We start from the raw sequence: 22,635 nt of genomic DNA on the forward strand, positions 1-22,635 counted from the left end.
TTATTTGTAGAAGAAGCTTTGAGCTGGTAGGGGAAGAACAAACTGGATGTGATAGTTAGTTAGATAGGCAAAGACATCTTCACACAAAATGTATTGGTGACAAAGTTTGCTGTAATTTGTTGGTGACACGCTCGGGGACGATGAGAGCAACTCTGTCTGTTGAATAAAACACTGGCGCAGACCTTAAAAGCTTTCTGCCAAAATGATTAGATCGTCGACCTCCTGAGGTGCACCGCTCGCTGACTGAGGCCCGTGTGTATGGCCTGTGTGTATTTGTGTGTGTGCGTGTGTGTGTGGGCAGACAGTATTGCAGTGCCTTTTCAATGCCAGTGAGGATCCCACACCACTTTGTGCATACGTGCACACACACACACGCTTTGAAAGTTGAATAGAGATTCCTGAACCAACACCGTTTGTTCTAAGGTCTTTTAATCACCCAGTGTTTTTCTGATGGGACTGAAAGTGAGACCGCAGTGTGTGTAGTCAAGATTCCCCGTGTGTGTGTTCACGCACCAATGGGGAAATCATGAAGAACAATCATGGACACACATCAATGCCTCCTTTGTCGTAAAGGAAATGACTGACAGATATTCACAGCAGATGCAGCAATTATGCATCCATTTCATCGCTGCTCTTTCCTTCATCACACGTCCTCTTTTTTTTTGTAGTTGCTATTTTCACCCTTTTTTCTTAATAAAGCATACAAGCTCAAAACAACACACCAAAGCGGCATTACTCCCATCGCACACTGGCTTTACCTGTGTCATTTCTACTTGCCAAGGTCACCTTGTCATTCCGACTACTCTCATCCCCCCCCCCCTCCCCCCTCACCAACTTTCCTGTAGTTCATTCCTGCTCAATCTAACCAACTTCCCCCGCACATTCCCTGCTTACGTTTTCCTCCATTAAAATTATTTCCTTTCGAGCGCTCTCTCTCTCTCTCTAGCTCTCCACTACGTTAAACAAGTCCCAAAAAAATATTCAAAGTAACAAACAAACATTAGGACAGGGTTCACCAACTCCAGTCCTTGAGGGCGACCATCCTGCATGTTTTAGAAGTGTCCCTCCTTCAACACACCTGACTCAAATGATCAGCTCACCGGCCAGCTCTGCAGAAGCCTGGCAACGATCCTGGTCACTTGAATCAGGTGTGTTGGAGGAGGGAAACCTCGCAAATATGCAGGATAGGGGCCCTCGAAGGACTGGAGATGGTGACCCCTGCACTAGGATGAGAATTGACTTGACTCGACTTGGCTTGACCTGCACAAAGACCAATGCAGAGTGGATACGTCTCATAAATAAATAAATAAATGAAAATAACAAAAACAAATGTGATGATAAGGTCATGTTCGCTTGGCTTTGCTGGATGATGCTAAACAGCACTAGAGATATAATGGATAAATGTATTTAGTCATTTCACTCGAGAAAACAATGCACATTCCAAAAATTTTAATAATGGGCTCAGGTGCATCTTGTTTCAATTGTTCATCTTTGATAGGATTAAAGTTCAAGTGATCCATCAAGACACACAGCTGCCTATTCTGTGTCTGATCCACAAACTCAATGGTCTTTCTAACGGAGCTCTAGCAATGATTGTGAGACCCTCCCAGAAGGGAAAATCATACAATAAACGCTCCTCAGTCAACGTCAGTATGACAGATGGCTTAGAATTTTCCAAACGGAATCTAGAGGGCCGTTAGAAGGTAAAGAATTCATCGGCACAATTACTATGACTGTGATTCCAAGCTAATTTGATTGATCTGACAATACTGACAAGGCTCTATGTCCTTCATTGAAGTTTGCTGTATTCAAATGCATATGACTTTTTGTCAACGCAAGCATTTTCTTAGGTTTTAGTTTAGACCCCAGGGGAGTCTTGTCTGCTTCTTGAAGGGTGAAGTCAGGTCACCTGGACTTCAGGAATATTTCTCCATTGTCCCTACATTTAGTGTGTTTTGGTTGCTTTACTAAGATCAGCTTTCACATCTGTTTTTGTGCGCAATCAAGTTCCTGACACAGAACACATTAGACTAAATAAGGTGTGATAATTACAATGTGAAACGCTATTACCGACGGCTGGAAATGTTGCCACAGTTACGCTAACTGCCATGAGGAATAACATTCACCAGCCATTTACTGATCAATACCATCCCTACAGGGAAGCATGCACGGTAGTGGCAGCTTCATGCTGTGGGGATGCTTTTCAGCAACAGGAATTGGGAGGCTGTGACAAATGACTGCAGCAAAAATAAAGAGAGATCTTTGATGGAAACCTGCTCCTGTCAACCTCAGACTTCGAACAAGACATTGGCCCAAAGTACGCTGCTGCCGGGACCTGATTGAACATCCCTGAAGAGATCTAAAGTTGGCTGCACACCAACGCTCCAATCGAACCTGATAGAGTTTTCACAATCGAGAAAGAAGAATCAAAAAAGGTGTGCCAAGTTTGTGCTACTCAAATAGACTGGAGCTGTAATTGGTGCCAAAGATGCCCAGCAACATATTGGGTCAAGAGTGCATGGCAGACATTGACACAATCAAGCACATTACACACATACATGCCACACTAAATACCATCCATTTTCTATGGCAGGGTTCACCAATTCCAAAAACCTGCCGGATTCCGGTGCTTGAACAACTCCACAAAGGAAGTCTTAAGAAACCAAACATTCAAACCCTAAACATCAAAACTACAAGGCAGATTAATTACTGGGTCATCTTGTTGCCCGTAACTGACATTTAAAATATAATACAAAGTAAAACAGTCAAATACATTTGAATCAGATGCAGTCACATGGAACAAGAATAATGTCATCATCATCAACTTCTCTTTCCCAAAATTTTCAGCAGGAAAATGTCCACAAACCAACCATCCATTTTCTACACCGCTTGCCCTCATCAGGGTTCGGGTCAGAAACAACTATTTACACTCATGCTAAAATGTATATACAATTTGCTAGAGTATTCAATTTAGATTTTTGAGATCGCTTGCAATGTCATAATGACATCGTTGATCCACAAAATAGGACATTACAGCAAATAGTAACACACTCTTGTTCACTCCAGAGATGTTCTGGAGTTAAATCAAATTTTGAATCATTACTGCCATCTGTGGCTGAAAAAGGAAACTGCACACACACTCAATGCGCACATGACATCACATCCGCAGACATAAGGCGAGAATTTCAAACCTGAATCCAGTCTGAAAACTATTGGCCAGAGGCTTGCAGGAGTACCCATTGTGCACACCTAAGGTGTTCATTTGCTAATTAGCAGAGGTGGGCATTCCGTCAATATTGGCGGAAAGTTCGCCAATCCGTTAATGACGGACGGTCATTTTGTTGACGATTGACGGGAAACTTGACGCATTGACGGAAGTGGGTTTTCATCCGACAATCCGGCAATGACGGATGTCCCATTTTCAGATTGCCGAATGACGATGGACGGAACATTGACGGATGCTCATCTAACCGACGAATGGCAGATTGACGATTCGGCTTGAAATATTGACGGACTGATGATGACGACGGAAGGGTCCCGACTGTTGCCGAATGACGGACGTGCATAATTAATTGACGCGCCCACCTCTGCTAATTAGACGTTTCAGTCATAAATGGTCAAATAAAAAAGCTATTGTAAAGATATTTTGAGGAAATTGTTCCATAGAGCAGCTAATAATCCTTGTTAATAATCCAAGGTTTCTCACCATATACAGTCAGATTTTCCATTTTTTTCAATTTTATTATTTTTTGGAAGAATTTCTAGGGTTGAATTTTTCTTATTTTCTCTCAATGCATTTCAATGGGTGACCTACACGATAACGTGTCCAATTTTAACACCAAACTCCAACTGTGCGGCAGTTAGTGACTAACCACTATAACAACTTTTGCCTGTTGACAAGCCAAACATTATTTTAAAAAAAAAATCCCCACATAGTTATAGTAACAACCTCAAGAAGGACTTGCAAAAACCACACAGTTTACCACTAACAAACGAGTGCATTTAATAGCACAGTGGTAAATGAAATATAACTGTGTTTTTACAGCCATTTCAAATAATGTACGGTAAACACAATATGAGAATTAATGTTAAATAAATATGAACACAAATATATATATAAACCCACTTTTATTCATTATCTTCACATTTCGGCTGACTGTATTGGTCGCACTTTAATAACTTTCTTCATGTTTGTTTGTCAGTGACCAGTATAGACTTAGCACTGCAGTCAGTCAGTGTAATTGGCTATGCACCAACAACTTTCTTTAGTCTAGCACAGTCTTATTAGGCCCTTTTTTCCCTCAGTAAATCCTGCACTGAAATTAACTTCATGTGGGGTTAGTTAGCAGCACATACAGAGTGAGACAATCTTGTTGTTGACTCAACCAAAAGCGCTTTGATTAAATTTGGTTTTAAATGAAGGCACCAACAGGGGTTTGCATGAGCACAGAAGAGTGGAGGAAGATTTTCCTTCAAGCTCTTGTTCCGGCAGTCGAGTCCCGCTATTGATCGGACTGCCACAGACGTATACTGTATCACCTGCTGGAGACACGATATACCCATTAGCAACATGCAGTTAATCCTCTCATCTTGACAGCACTGCCTTTCTCTTAAAGGGCTGCTCTACTGTACTGAAGAGAAAGTAGTCAATGGCTACATGGTCTGAATTTGTGAATGACTTTTTTTTTTTAATTAACCGTTGCTCATCATCACCGTGTTGAAAAGAGACACTTATGAAGCGGTTTTATAGTTTCTTTCTTAACCAAGCACTTTGTAACTACACCATATGCCAAGCGGCACATTGCTTTGGCTAAAGCTTCACTAGCAATTTTCCTATCCTTTTCTATAGTGCTCATCCTTATTTGGATTGCCACCATTCACCCATTCACACCTATAGACAACGTAGAGCCTTTAAAGGATTACTCAACACAAAGTCAGACTCTTGCTCCACCCTTCACTCAGATTTGAAATGGCCGCTTAAAGGGGGTGTTGCCTGTAGGGCCGTTGGGCAACTCGCTAGGAAGCCGTTTCAGGAGGCGTGTACGGGAATGAGCCGGTGGGTGGCTGGGGCGACTACATCATGCGGAACAAGTGACGTAGTACGGATCGTCACGTGTAACGAGAGGACAAACAGCCAAATTGTGTTTATCCCAGCGTGCGACCTTAAGATGGCGCCAAACACGCGTTTTTTTTGCCCCAAATTCAAGCTTTAAACAAACATGTACTAAAATGTCAAAAATAATGACCAAGACATGTTGACAGCATTTGTAGACACCAATGTATACAGTTAATCAGCAAAAAAAAAGTTGGATAAGTGTTGAGTTATGCTTTAATGAACCTAACATGGATGTTTCTGGAATGTGGGAGGAAGTACTCACATAAGCACAGGAAGAACATGTAAAGGCAACACAGGAGGGCCTGAGCAAAGATTCAAATCAGAGTCAGGTCATTGTGCTGCCAATACAATATTGTTTAAGCATGTAGGGACTACATTCAAGCCATATTAAATACAACAATAGGTTGAAATTGACTGAAAATGAAAATGCTAACCTTAAAAATGATTGCGATTGTCAATGTCTACTGTCTTGTAATTTGTGCAGAGAGAGTGTGTGTGTTGGGTGTGTATGAGTAGTCAAAATGTAAAGCGGCTTGAGGGCCTTGTATGGTGGAAAAATGCTATATACATGAATTACCATAACAGTATTTTAAACCCAATATCTATTTTTTTCAACAGTTTTTTGATTATATTACATAAAACAGAAATTATTATAAAAGCTTTTTTTCCATAAAATCATGCCATTAAAAACAACTAATAACAGCACATTTCTGTACTTTTAAACATTACTATTTATAATACAACGTTTATCTATTATATTTGCAGGTCATTTAATTGTTTTACAATGTGAAAATGGTTCTTATTAAACGTTAAAAACAACCTGAAAATAAGGCAAAATCTTGTTGAAATTGCTAACTGTATTTTAATTATGGGAAGAAAATGTATTTTTTAGAAGTAGACTAAGTAAGAATAAGTTTCTGTTATTATTTTTGCCGCCCCAGCTGCCACAAATGTACTTTTTTTATTATTTTTTTATAGTGTAGGTTTTTATAATCATATTCATATAACTATCCAATAACAACCACCACTACTACTACTGCTGCTACTCCCATGAATTTGACTCCTAATAAATGACAATGGTATTAATAACAGCATCCATGTGTTTCATAAGATATTGAGTGACATTTGCCGTGTCAGTCATGTGAATGGGGCTTGTCAACTTGAACAAAGCTTCAAAGTAAAGAAAAGCGCTAAGCTGCCCTTATTTGCTCAGGAGAGCAGCCGGCAGCAAACAACCATTGTGTGTCTGCATAATGTGACGGGATGCAAAATATTGTCGCTATTGTAGCCTGTCAGAGTGGCTCCTCTTGATCGTTAAATGCTACGAAAGGCCGAGTGGGAGTTTGTATCTTTGAGCAAAGTTGTGAAAACTCCACATTAGCAGGGTTTTCAATGCAGGTGAGTGTTTGTACAGTAGGTATGAGTTTAACAAGCCGGTTAAAGTGTAACACGGACGACCTGCGCAGACTGAAATTGATTTTCTCAAAGACTATTTGTATGGAGCATGAAGGTACGACAACAGAATACAAAGTGGAAGAGCATGTTCTGCTGAAATTGTATTCCCACTATATACAGACCAAATTAATCTGTCATGTCTTCTTTTACTGGTTTGTTATTCTTTAACTTTTTTTTGGTTGACATACACTGCATGAGTGACATACGAGACATGTGAATGCATACTGCAGAAACGTCCTGAATCAGCACTTGTGCTGATAGAATACATTGTTTCTGGGCTCATTAACATGTGCTGAGGATTTAGATGTCCCACGAGGGAGATGAGCAGACACGGCCATATTTCACCGCAGGGCGAATGTTAGCTTGGGTGTTCTCGGATAAACTCCAGCTGCGACCTCGTGTGGGATGTGCTGATGAATATTCTCACTCACCTATTGGAAGACACTTCAGCCAGCAGGGGCCACATTGTTGCCATTATTTACAGTACCTGCCCTTTTTGTCCCTTTTCCCTTTTGAGTGTCTTCTCTGCAATGCATTGAAAGAGTAGAACTCCAATTTCAGCAATTCACATCATACTAGAATTCAAAACACACACTTTATGAGACATCCCTGCTATTAAAGCCAATTTAATCAGCCGTCTCAAGGCTTAGACTAAAAAGCCCTGAGTAAACTTTTGAGATGCATTTCATCTCTGCGTTGGTGCGCTGCTATTGGACTTCTCTCTCCTGACAACAATTTAATGCGCCGCTAATATTACTGTAGGTCCCAAGCCAAATCTTGAGTCCTGTAACTTCTACAGAGTTGTGCTTTGCCATAAATGCAAGATTGCCAATACCACTACGCCACTATGATTGTTTGTGGGACCTGACTACCATACAAACCACGTTCATATCAGTGAGTCTGACTTCACTTAAATGTTGTTTGAGAACTCTTATATTAAAGTGCCCCCAAAAGACTGGAATTTCAAACGTATAACCCTTTTAGTACTATTATCATAGCAGTCCGTCTGTTTTTATTGTTTTTAGGGGCGGTTTCTCTCGACGTAAAGCTCCTTTCCTCCGCTTTCAGATACGTTGCGAGCGCAAATCTTTCCGTGGATACTTTGATTTGTAAAACATGCATGATCTGTCTTTTGCGTCACTCTCCTCTATGACACAGCGCGTCCCCCTCCTCCACACATGAAAATCTGCTAGCTACTGTAATGTATCTGAAATCGATGCAAAGCTCTGCTTCTCCGCTCTCAGAAACCGTTGGAATGACGTTGCTAGCACAAATAGTTCCGGAGTTACGGTACTTTGAAGTTACTCCTCTCTATGACGCGGGACTTCCTCCTCCTCCACTTGTGACAATCTTCTAGCTACCGTAATGTATGTGGTATTCACGTAAAGCTCAACTTCTCTGCTTTCAGAAGCCGTTGAAATTACATTGCTAGCGCTAGCGGTTCAGGAATTACGGTGATTTGAAAAACAAGTGTGTTGTCCTGTCGCAGCCGACAGTTTCGGAAGGGTTTTAACTTGCAACTTGAGACTATCATTAATAAAATAATTATTTTAAATAAAAGACAACACATCTAGACTTTTTACATATGACATAGATTTCTTCAATATGACAAGTCTTTCTTGTATTGAAGTTGTATTCTGTCTACTGTATTTCCTTTTATGATGTACAAATTCCCCACATCCTCGAACAAATGATTGACAAGGTAACCTAAAAGAAGTCCCAGAATCATTTTTCATCAAAAAATAGTACAGTATGTATGTTATTTATTGAATTATAGTGTCTCCTTAATTAAGACAATGAACAGTTAGGGTCAGTGTCATCAAGTCAAAATAGTCGTCCATGCATGTTGTTGCGAGGCGGAAGTTCCACCTACGTACAATACATTCACCCAATCACAGATGCCAGAAGCAGTCACATTGTTATGAATAAATGCAAAAGTAGGCCCCATGTCGACATTTTTTTGCGAAACAAGTAAACAGCGCGCTAAAGAGTCAGAATGGCTAACTACTAAAGGGAGTGTTAGGATGGAGGCTCTTGTCATACATAAGCGGAATGAAACCTGCATGCGCTGTGCTGCTGCTTGCGTTGTATAACGAGGATCTGCGTATCACACAAGGCAAGGTTGGCACTGGTGCTGTATCTTTGTTGTTTTGCTTTAAAATAGACACATGAGAAAGCGCTGACTGGTGAGCAAGGCCATCGAAGAAATATAAAAAATAATCAAAAGAATTGTGTAGTTAATTTTTTTTTTAAATGACAATGTGACTTTTTCCCTGCATCAGTGAAAAGAAACAGACATAATAAAAAACAAAACACTTGAATCAGAATTTCTCCATGTTATTATGAAAAAAGACTCATTTTCATTTCATTGTAGGAACTTTAGTCCTCCTTGCCTTTTTCACTCCTTAATTAAAGTTCATTAGCAATAAACACTTATCACATTTTTTTCAGGCGTTTAATTTCTTTATTAGTGTGTTTTTACTTATTTTTCTATATTATATTATACTTATTTTTAACTGCACATAGAAAAAAGGTACACAGCAAATTGGTCACTGTTAAATTTCCTGTGTTGGATCAAATATGCAGTAAGGTTCTTTGTGGTGGGGGGGGGGGGGTTGTTTGTGCTGATTTCTGTGTTATGAAATCGAGGCTTGTTTTATTTATTTATTTATCTATTCACTTGTTCACTCACTCATTTACCTTCATCTTGTCACTAATTTAAGTTGTTTGTACTTGTATACTTACTTAAAATATTTGTTTTGTTTTCTTGTTTTCACCGCACGACCGATTTCTGTTCCATGTACAGCGCATTGTGTACAGCAATGCTGGTTTTAAAGACATTTATAAATAGAGTTAATTTGATTTGAGAGTAAGTGTAGTTTGAGGTAAAATTTTAAGACTGATACTAGTGCAATACACTCGTAAGTGTTTAAACACCGGAGTTAAGTCTAGTTTGGCAGAAGTGTAGAGTACTTTTAACACTACTCAGTGTTTTTTAACACTGTACACTAGTGTTGGACTTAGGGGGTGGCATGGCTCAGTGGTAGAGTGGTTATCTCGGGAGTGTCAACCCAGAGCTTGTGGGTTCAATCCCTTGCCGTTGTGACCACATTGAAATATCCAACAAGATACTGAGAACCCAGTTGCTCCTCACGCAGTGTCATCAAGCGCCTTGCGGGCCTTGTAAGGTGGAGAAATACGATATAAATGACTGTTTAATTACATTTAAATACAGCTGTGTGACTGCAAGCCTTTGAAGGAGGCTACATTGAGTGCTCATCAATTTTTTTTACTCTTAAAATATAGTTTCCTGAAATCATACGGACATATAAGAACAAACCTATTTGATTATGCTTTGGGTTGGCTTCAGATAATGTTGTTGAAACAACCAAAAAGCATCGCAGTATTATAATTGCATCGCTTCCAAACATTTGTGTTGCTTTGAGACATTTGCAGCTTTCAGGCACTCTCCCCACTCGATACATGTGAGAATTTATAAATGTTTAATGGGAAAACAGGAGCAAGTAAAAAGGCTAGAATGAGTCGACATAACAGAAATTTCAAAACACTAAATATTTTCTTCCCCTTTCAACTCCATGTTAAATGTACAAGAAGACGCCTTGCTTAACAAGTGAAGTCCCTAAAAAGTCCTCTGCAGACTGTTTCATCCTCTTCGTCTGGCATCAGCATACCTCATAAAAATTATATGAATTACACTTTAACCATGACTGTGAAATGGTCCCGTGTAGATAAAACATGAGCTGCAATTTAAAGACTTGTCATCCGAGGGGGATGAAAGTAGTCTTGCGTGGGAGGAACTTCTTCCCAATCCGGCTTCACATGAAAAAGATGTTCATGGAGAAGTCCAAACACATATTGAACTAGCCCATAGCGACTTTGAATACTGTAAAGCACCAGCTGATTGGATGCAGTCTATTTTCATAATCATTTATTTCAACCTTCCACAAAAGACACCAAATACACTCACAGGTGTTGTGTTAATGGGAAAAGGTGCAAGGCAGGATTCCAAGCCAGTCGCCTGACCTGGGCCAAAGTAATTATGTTGTTCACCTTCGGTCCCACAAATGCACAGGCTGCCCGGGCAACACGCGCGCACACACACAGTGTGTAGTCTCAAGGGTACTCTGTTTCTCACGCAATGAGCTCCGCTACCCTGAGAACCATCATTACCTTCTAAATATACGTTCGCGAGGACCTACGTCACACACTCAGGTCTCCATAGCAAAAGTTGTCATCGTTTCACAGCGCTTGTGTTTTTTTGTATGCGTGCGCAGGCTAATGGAGAGGCGGTAATAACATGGAGCTATGTGTATCATTTAGGGATGGATTGACAGCTGAAGAAAAATAGCTGCAGGTCTAATCAATTTCAATCTGCTCCACGTGTGTGTATGTGCTTGTCAGGTGAGGAGAGCAGCAGGCATCAGCAGCATTTCAGTCCAGTCAGCAGTGATCTTGCCAGCCTCTGCACAAGCCAACTCATGAATAGATCAGTATCGTGGGTGTTTGTGTGCAAGCATGTATCAAGACGCCATCTGTATTCTTTCCGTCAAAACGTGACAATGTCGGCTGTGGTGTTGGTGACACCGTCATACGTTTTAAAGTGTAACCACGAGAAGAGTAAGTGAAACTGTAGCTGATGTTCATGGAGATGTTTCCAAAAATAGATCCAATTACAAGACATAACACAACTACAGTAATGCACTTGACTTGACATAGGGCAGGGGTCTTCAACGTGCGGCCCTGGAGCCACATGTGGCTCTTTAGTCCCTCTAAATGAAATGTATACATATTTATGTATTTTTTAAATTTTATTTTCAATAAAATATTATTCAAATTAATTAATGATTAAATAAAAAAGAATCATTCAATATTTTTAAAAATACAGTCAAATTATTAAGTTGTCAGAAAAAGAGCGAGGTAGACAAAAAAGTAAAAAAAAAAACACCTAAATGTCCAAAAAGTGACAATTTCCCAAAATACAGATTCAATTACAAGACATAACACAACTATGTACAGTCGTGCACTTGGCTTGACACAGGGCAATTAGGGTCTGCAACCTGCGGCTCTGGAGTCACATGCGGCTCTTTAGTCCCTCTCATGTTGCTCCGTGTAAATCTAAAAACAAAAAACAAAAGAAAATATGACGATTTTTATTTTTTAGATAAAATATTCTTACAAATTAATTCATTTGAAAATGTAATAAAAAATTGATGATTAAATATTACAAAACAGTCCAAATTTTTAAGTTGTCAGAAAAAGAGAGACAAAAGGTAGACAAAAACGTTGTTAAAAATGTCCTAAATGTCCAAAAAGTGATCGTAAAATGTCCAAAAAGGAAGAAGAAAAGCCGAAAATTACCATAAAATGTCCATGAAATTGCATAAAATGTCAGAGAATTTAATAAAAACGTAAATGTTCAAAAAGTAGCCATAAAATGTTCAAAAACAAAGGAAGAAATCCCCCAAACTACCAAAAAATGTCCACAAAATTGCCAAAAATTTATAGCAAAAGGCAGAAAAAAATTCTAAAAAGGAAAGAAGAAAGGTATAAAATGACCATAATATATCCATAAAATTGCCATAAAAGTCAAAAAATTTGACAGAAAGGCAGAAAAGTCTAAAAATGTATGAAAAATGAAGTGTGAAATTTTTTTCCAAAAACAGAAGACGAAAGGTAGGAAAAAAGTATTAGGTGCTGCATATTTTTCTGTTATGGCGCAGCTCTGATGAGCCCTTGGGTCCTCGGTACATTAGACAAACAATAACACAGTTTCGTTCATCACAATGTTCAAATGTTTTGCGGCTCCACACAGATTTGTGGTTATTTATTTGGCCTAACATGGCTCTTTTGACAGGAAAGGTTACTGACCACTGACATAGGCAAACACTAAAGCCCTTTTCACACTGCATTTAGCAGGGTGCAGCACGCCTTGAGCTGGAAAATGCTCTATTCAAGAGTGGTGGCGGCGTGATGTCAGACAAGCGCCTCCAATTGAAGAGGAACAGGCGGAGTGATTTAGTGTTATTTTGGCGGACTTATTGACAAGTAATGGGAAGCAATATAGCGTGATCTCCTGCAGCCAATGATCGCCAAGAGGGGCATATCATTACAAATCATTCGAGTCAGATGTGTGTCTTGACCTCTGCCGGAACCCCTGAGACTGACTCAACGAACCTCTGGGGTTGGATTGAACCCAGGTTAAGAACCACTGCTCTAAATTGTAAAAAAGTGTGAATGTGAATGAGTGTGGTTGTTTGTCTATATGTGCCCTGCGATTGGATGGTGATCAGTCCAGGGTGTAACCTCACAAAAGTGGTATGTCTTTATCCTTGTTGTTCCAAAATTCCATTAGAAAAGGACACAAAAGAAATCTAAACTATGTGAGATGACTCCTACACATTAATCTGAATTGCTGCATATAATGTGACAAAACATGAATCCAATCACATTTCAGTTTCTGTCACAACTTTTTGAAGGATTTCTGAACTACATCATGTGGCTCTTGGTCAAAGTCAAATTGAACATTTAGCCGCAGATGAGCGATGGGAGCATGTTTCTCTACTTCTCTTAAAATGCTACCATTGACATTGCTGCTTTTTAAGGGATCAACATGCACCATTCAGCACCGTTATGCAGTGTGCCTTCTGTGTTTTGCCTTGTCAATTTTGAGGTTTAGAAGCTGATATAAACTCGGGCTCTTTACCCCATTAGGGTTGGTGCATCCCTCCACACTGCACAATTTGAGCCTTATTTCACACAATAAAGTCAAAGGAGAGAGATGAATGGTTTCCCGCATACAGGTGTGGCTACTGTATGTCGCTATGTTATGAAGTGCATCAATCAAAAGAAATCTAAATGTCTGGCAAAATGGCTCTAGATCAAACCTCACTTACTCTGTTTGGTATGTGAAGAGGACAATGACAACCTGGCGTCATCCATAACGGGATATATGGGATAACATTATGGCATTGTAATTGCTTTTACAACATGAACATCAATTTGCACTAACTTTTGTCAATACTGAATCCTGATATTATACCACTCTGCAGTCTGCAGTGAGATCAATGTTTGCTAACATCAATACACTTAAACCATTTGCTAAAATAATTAGCCAAGCAGTTCATCAGTTTTCTGAAGAAAAAAAAATCCTCTACATCTTCATCTTCTTTCAAATCCCCTAATCCCCGTCTTTGTGAAAACAATCAAGTTTGCAAGCCATGAAGATTCTGCTTGCGAACGTTCCTGCTACCTGGCTTTAGTTAAAATATCAAATATTAATACAAGAAGACGAGTAAACAACTGATCAACAGTACTGCAATTGATCTGTCTACATGCTTATTTCCCCACCACTGTGGTTTGTTATATTTGTTGTAAGTACTTAACTTTACATCTGTTAACCAAAAACTGCAATTTTTTTCCTACCCCATTATGTTGGATAAAAGACAACAAATGAAAAGCAACCCATTGACGCAATGTGTATTTCATTTTTGGGCATGGTTGAACAATTTGTTTGAAGTGCCCCTGAACTATTGCACACTGGGTGGGGTTGCTGCATTTATACTCAACAAAAATATAAACGCAACACTTTTACTGACCAATCTTCGGAGTCCCCAAACCCCGCCCAATAAAACAAAACGGCACCTTTCAGAGTGGCCATTTATTGTGGGCGGTCTAAGGCACACCTGTGCACTAATCATGGTGTCTAATCAGCATCTTGATAAAACACACCTTTGAGGTGGGATGGATTATCTCGGCAAAGGAGAAGTGCTCACTATCAGAGATTTAGACTCGTTTGTGAACACGATTTGAGAGAAACGGTGATATTGTGTATGTGGAAGAAGTTTGAGATCTTTGAGTTCATCTCATAAAAAATGAGAGCAAAAATAAAAGTGTTGTGTTTATATTCTTGTTGAGTATAGTTTAAAAGGAAAATTTAAGTTCATTTTAGGCTATGTCAGTGGTCAGCAACCTTTCCTGTCAAAAAAGCCGCAAAACATTTGAAAATTGTGACGAACGAAACAGTGTGTTGTTGTTAGTCTAATATACTGACACCCAAGAGCCCATTAGAGCTGCACCATAACAGAAAATTATGCATACTAATTATGCATGCATACTTTTAGATTCGTTTTTTTTTTCTCCATACACTTTTAGACTTTTCTGCCTTTCTGTCAAATGTCTGACATTTTTGGCAATTTTATGGACATTTAATGGTAATTTTGGGGATTTCTTCTTTTGTTTTTGGACATTTTATGGTTACTTTTTGAACGCTTTCTGTTCTGCCTCTTTTTGGTTTTTGTTCATTCCTCTGACGTTTTTGGAAATTTCATGGGCACTTTATGGCAATTTATGCCTTTTCCTCTTCCTTTTTTCCTTTTTGGACATTTTAGGGTCATTTTTTGGAAATATTTAGGTATGTTTAAAACTTTTTTGTCTACGTTTTGTCTGTCTTTTTCCGACAACTTAAATTTTTTTACTATGTTTTTGAATTGTTTTTATTTTTTTTATTTTATCATTAATTTATTTGAAGAATATTTTACCGAGAAAATAATAATAATAATAATACATTTGTATTATTTTTTTCTAATTATTTTAGAAATCCATAGGGAGCCACAGGAGAGGGATTAAAGAGTTACATTTAGCTCCAGGGCCGCAGGTTGCAGACCCATGGTCTAGGTACATGTAATGACTTCACGGCTGGACTAGCCATCTGATATTAGGGCAGATGCCTGGTGGGCCGGCCTCTTTTGGGGCCGAAGCAGTACTTTTAAATTATTTTCCTACGTTTTACCACAAGAAACTGGCTCACAATTTAGAAGGACCAGTCCTATAATCTATTTCGAATATTGATAGCAAACTGAAACATCATCATCAGTGACAGAACTACGTTAGGTCGGACCGAGCCTATGTCAAAATGACTTAGATATGATACCTATATTTTTAGTACTGAGTGTAAAATTTAATAAAACATAATAATAAAAAAATCTTAACAAATATGTTTAAAACTTTCATTGAAATAGCCTGACATTTTTAAAACCCTGATTTCCATAGTGCACACTCAGAAGAGTTTGAATCATGTTGAATGCTGTTGGTTGGACACAAGCATGCACTACATCCAGAAGGGGTAGATAATCATGTAAATGAGGCCATCATGGGAGTCGACTATTGACTGATATAGCTCTCAGTATAATGGACTGCATATCGCACCATCCCACCAATCATGGCAGACAATCAACCGCTTGGCACTGGGCAGACAAAAAGCCATTTGAATTTGAAGGAACAATTTTCTCTCACTATCTGATCTCACTTGTTCTCTTCTGAGTATTCCGCTCCTTACATTATGAATTTAACTACTCAAAATCAGACTGGAATTTCCAGACCCATAATTGAAAGAGCTGGCAAGTGCTGACTTCATTAGTGGTACACTATCAGTACAAAGTTACAGAGGGGTTGCAGTAGTTTGTTTGCAGTGATGTAAAAGCCGATAAATGATTGTTACCGTTCTGTTAATATCAAATCAAAATGGAGAATTATTAACTTTGTTAAGGCTTTGTACATACAGTTTTAGTTTATTCAGGTCATTATCAAAAAGAAAAAAATGGAGATCAGTGCTTTCAATAATTCTAGAGTAACTGACCAACCTTGCTCAAAACCAATAGTTTCCAGAGGGGGAAAGACACTAATGGAAATGGAGGAAGGGGCCGGTTGATTAAATATTTAACACTTTCTCTCTGTTCTGTTGACCCAATTAGCATCTCCTGTTCACCTGCCAGCATCAAACTGTGCGTACACTCCGACTGTTCTGGGACGGTCACACTCTTCACGAGTGTTATTCCTGCTGGTGTGAACGCCAAACAAGACACCATGCACCCGCATTTGCCACTGCGGTCTTCGGCAGTCATTCTCTACAAGAGGCTGCTCTCAAAAAGACCCGATCAGCTTCGCTTACGACTTGCGCCTCCTTTTTTGAGTCTTTAAAAGTATCACGATATCAGACTATTACAATAATTCAAATAATATATACAATTCATCATTGTTTATTTTTAGCCACATTTTTCGACATATTCTTCAACCTGTCAACAACTCAATAGATTTCAGTGGATATTGGGTGATTGATTTACAGTACATACACGTACATTTCAATCAATTGCAGTATCATAAAAAATGTGATTTTATGTTGCTAGTTCAATTCAAAAAGTGAAACTTATATGGAGGTTCATTCGGGCTCCATACTTTTCAGATGGCCAAATCCCCAAATATTGTTTCTTGTGTAATATATACTGTTACCTGCACTTCTAATTCAAATGTCACAATCAGTGAGGGGTAGAGAGTAGCCTGCGTGAAGTCTAAAGTGCACCTCCATTAAGGGTGTACCAGAGGGCTTTACAGGGTTCACAGCTTGAGGAAAACAAATAACCCTTAACAAGAATGACACTTAACAGTGCAACATGCAGGGTGATATTCTTCCACTCTCGTCAAGGCATTATGCTTTTAAGGTTTTTTTTTTTCTTTCCACTTTTATTTGGATCCGCATCACAAATTTCCTTGGTCTAGGCCTCCCTCTAAAAAGCTACGAGGAAATCTGCTTTTTGGGTAAAACATGGAATTAACAAGCTCTTGCCTTGAACCTTTTGTAAACAAAATCAATTGTAATACCTCTGTGGTTGGTGACTTTAATGATCGATATTATTATTTGCTACACAAATACTTAAAGGGGAAGTCAACCCCAACATTTTCTTTACAGTATAATATGTTCTATGCAGCTCCACTCTGAAAACCACCTTTTTTTTAGGGCTCAGGTAACGACCAATCATGGCTCAGCTGTGATGACATTTTCAGTCGACAACAAGCGACAAAAACGGGTGGATTTTGCCCGCTTAAATCATATTAATCATATCGATTTTAATTAGGATACCCACACAACATAGTATTGTATTTTTTTTATTGTTTTGACTGTAGAGTAATAATATACAAGTGGTTTAAATATACATATTTTGCCAATCAAATTGGTGATCGAATATTTTTTGTTTTATTTAAAAGTTGATGATCGCTGATTGTCCCCAAAAAGCCATGTTTTTTTTTAATATAGATAGAGAGAAATTTAGAGAAATTTTATGATCAGATCTGTGATCAGCTTTTCTTTCCGATCGATAGTGATAGTCTAAAGCTGAATCAAATATACTCAATGCGGTTGACTTGAGATTTTTTTTTTTTTTAAGATTCTTGTGTTGAACTGTCCAAATAGTCCTCAAAAAGTAGGATATTGTCAAAATTAAGCTGTCTTATATCTGCCAGAGGCAAAACTCACTATGCCTACAGTTAATTGACATTTCCTTTCTTTAACAAGCATGTAAAGGGCTACTTCTTCTAATTTGTAGGAGTTACGGTGCCTTGTTTGAGGATTCACGGGGTTGGAGAAGAGTTCTGCTGCCCCCCACTTTTCCATGTCCTTTGGGACAACCGAATCTGGGACCCTTCAGTCGCAACTGGAAACATTTTGCACTTCAGCCCCATTAATACGATTCTAACCATGAGCTCATACCAGTTGAACGGTTGTTGTGCGCTGTGATGATTGACACTTTCTCGGCATTAAGTATTGTATGATATTCATAAGATGATTTTTTTTTATGAATCATTTTCAGTTTTTGCGGGCTTTTACTGAAAAGCAGGGGGGGAAAAAACAAACAAACATTTGAACTCATTCACTGCCATTGACGGCTACAGACGTCAAATATTTATTTTAACTATTTCTATTAGTTTAACATTTTTTCCCCCACTTTTGTTAACAAGAGAATGAAAACCTAGGAAAAAAATGATTGTACATTTAGACCAGATATAAAATTAGTGATGAATCATGAGTTAACTATTGAAGTCATGTGATTAATTACAATTAAATTGTTTTATTTTTAATAATCTTTTCTTTTTTTTGAAAAAAAGATAATTAAAAAAAAGAAACGATTTTTAAATTGTAATCGCCTGATGCCTTAATTAAAAAATGTTTTTTTTAAATAATCTTTTCTTTTTTGGGGAAAAATATTATTAAAAAAAAGAAAAAAAAACGATTATTAAAAATTAGGGCGTCAGGCGATTAAAATTTGCAATTGTTATTAATCATATGACTTCAATAGTTAACTCATGATTGATCACAAATTTTATATCTGGTCTAAATATACAATACCTTTTTTCCTAGGTTTTTATGCTCTTGTTAACAAAAGTGGAAAAAAAATTAAACTAATAGAAATAGTAATTTTTAACTAATTTTTATTAATATTTTCTTTTTTGGAAAAAGGATTATTTAAAAAAAGAAAAGATTATTAAAAAAGAGGTCGTCAGGCGATTTATTTTTTAATTATTGTAATTAATCACATGACTTCCATAGTTAACTTATGATTAATCACAAATTGTATATGAAATACAATAACTTTTTTCTAGGTTTTCATACTCTTGTTAACAAAAGTGGAAAAAAATGTATTTAGTAGAAATAGTTCAAATGAATTTTTGACGTCTAAAGCCGTCAATGGCAGTGAATGAGTTAATCATGGGTGAGAGTTTCGTTTGTCTGCCTCACAGTTCTGAAGTTGGGAGCTGGAATCTCCACTCCAGGCTTCCTGTTTGGAGTTTGCAGTGTTCGTGTGTAAGCACTGCGTGCACTTGAAAGGCGTTTCAAAGCGAAGCTTTTAAAGCTGACAGTCGCCACAGTCACCAGCGAACGTGACAATCCGCTCTGACGGGTAACAACATGCGGACTGCTGCAGCTGCTTCATAAAGTTTGTACAGCAACATTTCCAAGACTACAAACCACACGCTAATTTACAGCTGGTCAGATGACACCCTTTCAATTTTCAGGGAGCTTTATTAGAAACTTAGCTTATTTGAGATGGTGATCAGCATAGTAGGGATCCTTATGTTCGGTATTTACGATCATAAGTCATACGAGTAAGGGTGGTGAGTGTGATGTGAAATAGAGCAACAGCCAATTAGAAAGCTAACTGAAGCTTGTGCCGAGGGGTAAATGGTTGTGTAAAGTGTTTGTATTATGCGTCCCACAAGTCGTTCTCTTCAACTTCTGGGGCTACAATTGTCTGTCGAGTGTGCTGTGCTGTTTTGGTCATATCAAATACAAAACACACCATAAAACAGAAAGAAAACATGCTTCTTTTTTTACTAGCTGTGTGGAAGCTCTCCCATTTTGACCATACCCCACTTTAACTGTCTTGATGCCATAAGCCGTATTTCTTTGTCATATGTTCTTCCATTTAAAATCTGATTTGCGACCCAAATAATTAGAAGCGATTTATGTTATCAAACTATATATGAAATCCATCACACGTACTCATACATGCACAGTGACTAAAAATGAACCTACTGTTGGATAATGTTAACATTGTGGTCGTGATTCCTTGTGTGTACTTCCAGTGCTGAGCAATTGCTCAATTGCTGCAGTTTCAACCAGGAGGTGTCATTCCATTTACAAGGGCTTTGCTCGGTGTCTCATGGCTCTGGGTGACAGTCTGACGGACACAGCACGCAAGGATGAAGACACCCATGAGATACACTCAATCTGCAGGTCAGTGTATTCACTTACTTTAAGCAGACTTGAGAGGGGACAAATTACACAATCTAATGAGACCCAACACAACCTGAAAAAAAAATCTTTTTTTTTGCAAAGATAATAATGCTCACTTTATTTACATCTACGGGGGAAAAAACACTGTTCAGTGAAAAGACAAAAAATAAATAAAAATTCACTTGATGAGCGATCAACTAGTTTTCATTCTTACATAATCAACTTTTTTTTTTTTTTTACTTTTTTTAACTCACTCTCTCAAGGAATTCTCCCCATTGATTTTGGTCTATGAGTCTCTATCCACTTTTAAAACCCGTCTTTAAGCTCTATTGTTTTATGGTGTCTGCTTTAGTTAGTGTTAATTTATTGTACCTATTTTATTCATTATTTATTCTCTCTCTTGCTCTCTCTCTCCCCCCTCCCTCACTCTCCCTCCCTCCTAAACCTTGTACCTCCAAAATCATCACTTTTCATGACAACCCAAAAACGGCATGCTTGTTAAACATTAATATTGCATCGTCAAGCCATTTTTTACGCTCTTAAAATGACACCTACACGTGTGGACTGGCCAAAAGTATATATTTTTTTATTTTTTTATTTGTCTTATGAAGTAGGGGTGCCCAATTCCGGTTCAAACCTCTGTTTTCCATGTTTCCGTCCTCCAACACACCTAAATAAAAATAATCAGCTCATCAGTACACTCTGCAGAAGCCTGAAAAGGGTCCTGATTATTTGATTCAGGTGTGTCGAAGAAGGGGGACATCCAAAACAGGCTAGATAGGGGGCCCTTGAGGATCTGACTTGGGCACTCTTGGTTTACAGCCGTTGTTTCTCTGAAAATTTTCCAAATCCTCTATGATTTCAGCCCCTCAACAGTATTTATTGTCAAATGTACGTCATCTTTCATGAAAGCAGAATCATTATGTTTTGTGTCTCATCAAAATAAGACATTTAAAAAAATCTGTGACCAAATTGTTTCATAAAGTTTGGTGAGTTCATCAGTCGTTCTCACATTGCTTAATTGTTCTTTTGTTTTTATCACTAAACAATACCAAATAAACAACAATAATTGGTAACAAAAACAAAAACAATAATTGGGAAAAATGTTTTGTAATATAATTTAGGGCAAAATACATTTAATTGATGGAATAATCAATAAAATAATTGATTCTTGAACAGCCCTAATATATACTGTACAGGGCAAAAGTTTGGACACATCTTCTAATGCAATGCATTTTCTTTGTTTTCATTACATTGTAGATTCTCACTGAAGGCATCAAAACTAAGAATGAACACATGTGGAGTTATGTACTTAAAAAAGGGTGAAATAATTGGAAAACATGTTTTATATTATTTAATTTTTTTTCAAAATACACACTCTTTGCTCTGATGATTTTTTTGCACACTCTTGGCATTCCCTCGATGACCTTCAATAGTAGTCACCTGAAATGGTTTTCCAACAGCATTGAAGGAGTTCCCAGAGGTGAGAATGCCATTACTGCGCAAAGCAGTAATCAGAGCAAAGGTGGCTATTTTGAAGAAACTTTGAATCTAAAACATGTTTTCAGTTATTTCACCTTTTTGTGTTAAATCCATAACTAATGACAATAAAGCAAACACATTGAATGAGATGTGTGTGTGACCAAACGTTTGGTCTGTTCTATATATGTATATCCATCCATTTTCAGCACATTGATATTTACTTGACACCCCTGAAATTTCAAGTTGGGGCATCCCTGTGGTCCTCGTAAAAACAGTCGTCTGGAGCCCTGTATATATTTACTGTACATATATCGACAAATAACATCACTTGTAGGCCATGGCTTTTTATGTTTTGTTCGTCATGTCAAAAGTTGGCTTTGTTCACTGACTACAATTGAAAATACATGAATATATTTCTGCTGTGAAACGACAACATAGAGGAAGGAGACGTCCTTTGCTGAGTCTGAGGTTGCTGTGGTAGTCAGAAAACAACTCAAGGGTGGAAAGGAATTCCACTGCACGTGTTGTGGTCTCCAGGTTGTCTGTCTCCAAACATACAAACATGGAGAAAACATGAACACTTCACACGGATATTTTCCAGCCAGGTTTGAAAATCAGAACCTTTTGATTGCGAGTGATATGCTCTAGCCACACGTGCTAACCTAAAACCACTTATCAGTATTTCAAAATGATTTTTATGACTAAATTATGTGTTGACCACTGCTGCGGTACTTTAAATGAGATACTTCATCAGCAAGTTAAACCTCTTCGATGGTCACCACATAAGGATTTTTCATTTAATTACAGGCTTTTAATTAATTCGGCTAATTTTGAATTGTGCGGTCATAAAAGTGCCTTTGCCAGCGTACCTCCTTTATTTGCAATCAATGCCGTAAATGTTACTCTTATTGAGCTGTTAATATTTTCTTATTGGGCTCCAGCAGCTTTCCTTACCCTCGTAACACTATATTAGAAAATTTGCAGGCTGGTTACTGAA

At 38.1% G+C, this 22,635-nt stretch overlaps 1 protein-coding gene across 2 annotated transcripts in view; it reads left to right on the forward strand.

Annotated features, from left to right (window-relative positions):
• nrn1la (neuritin 1-like a) overlaps positions 1–22,635 on the forward strand; it is a 62,843-nt gene that overhangs the window by 17,240 nt on the left and 22,968 nt on the right. For both annotated transcript variants that reach the window (XM_086074926.1, XM_086074927.1), the window contains one exon: positions 20,006–20,156. In XM_086074926.1, coding sequence (XP_085931052.1) covers positions 20,006–20,156 — 151 coding nt within the window. The remainder of the gene's footprint in view (positions 1–20,005; positions 20,157–22,635) is intronic.

This window comes from Leptonotus elevatus, chromosome 4, assembly GCF_054856555.1.
Source record: "Leptonotus elevatus isolate MCC_2025b chromosome 4, RoL_Lele_1.0, whole genome shotgun sequence".
Taxonomy (NCBI): Eukaryota; Metazoa; Chordata; class Actinopteri; order Syngnathiformes; family Syngnathidae; genus Leptonotus; species Leptonotus elevatus.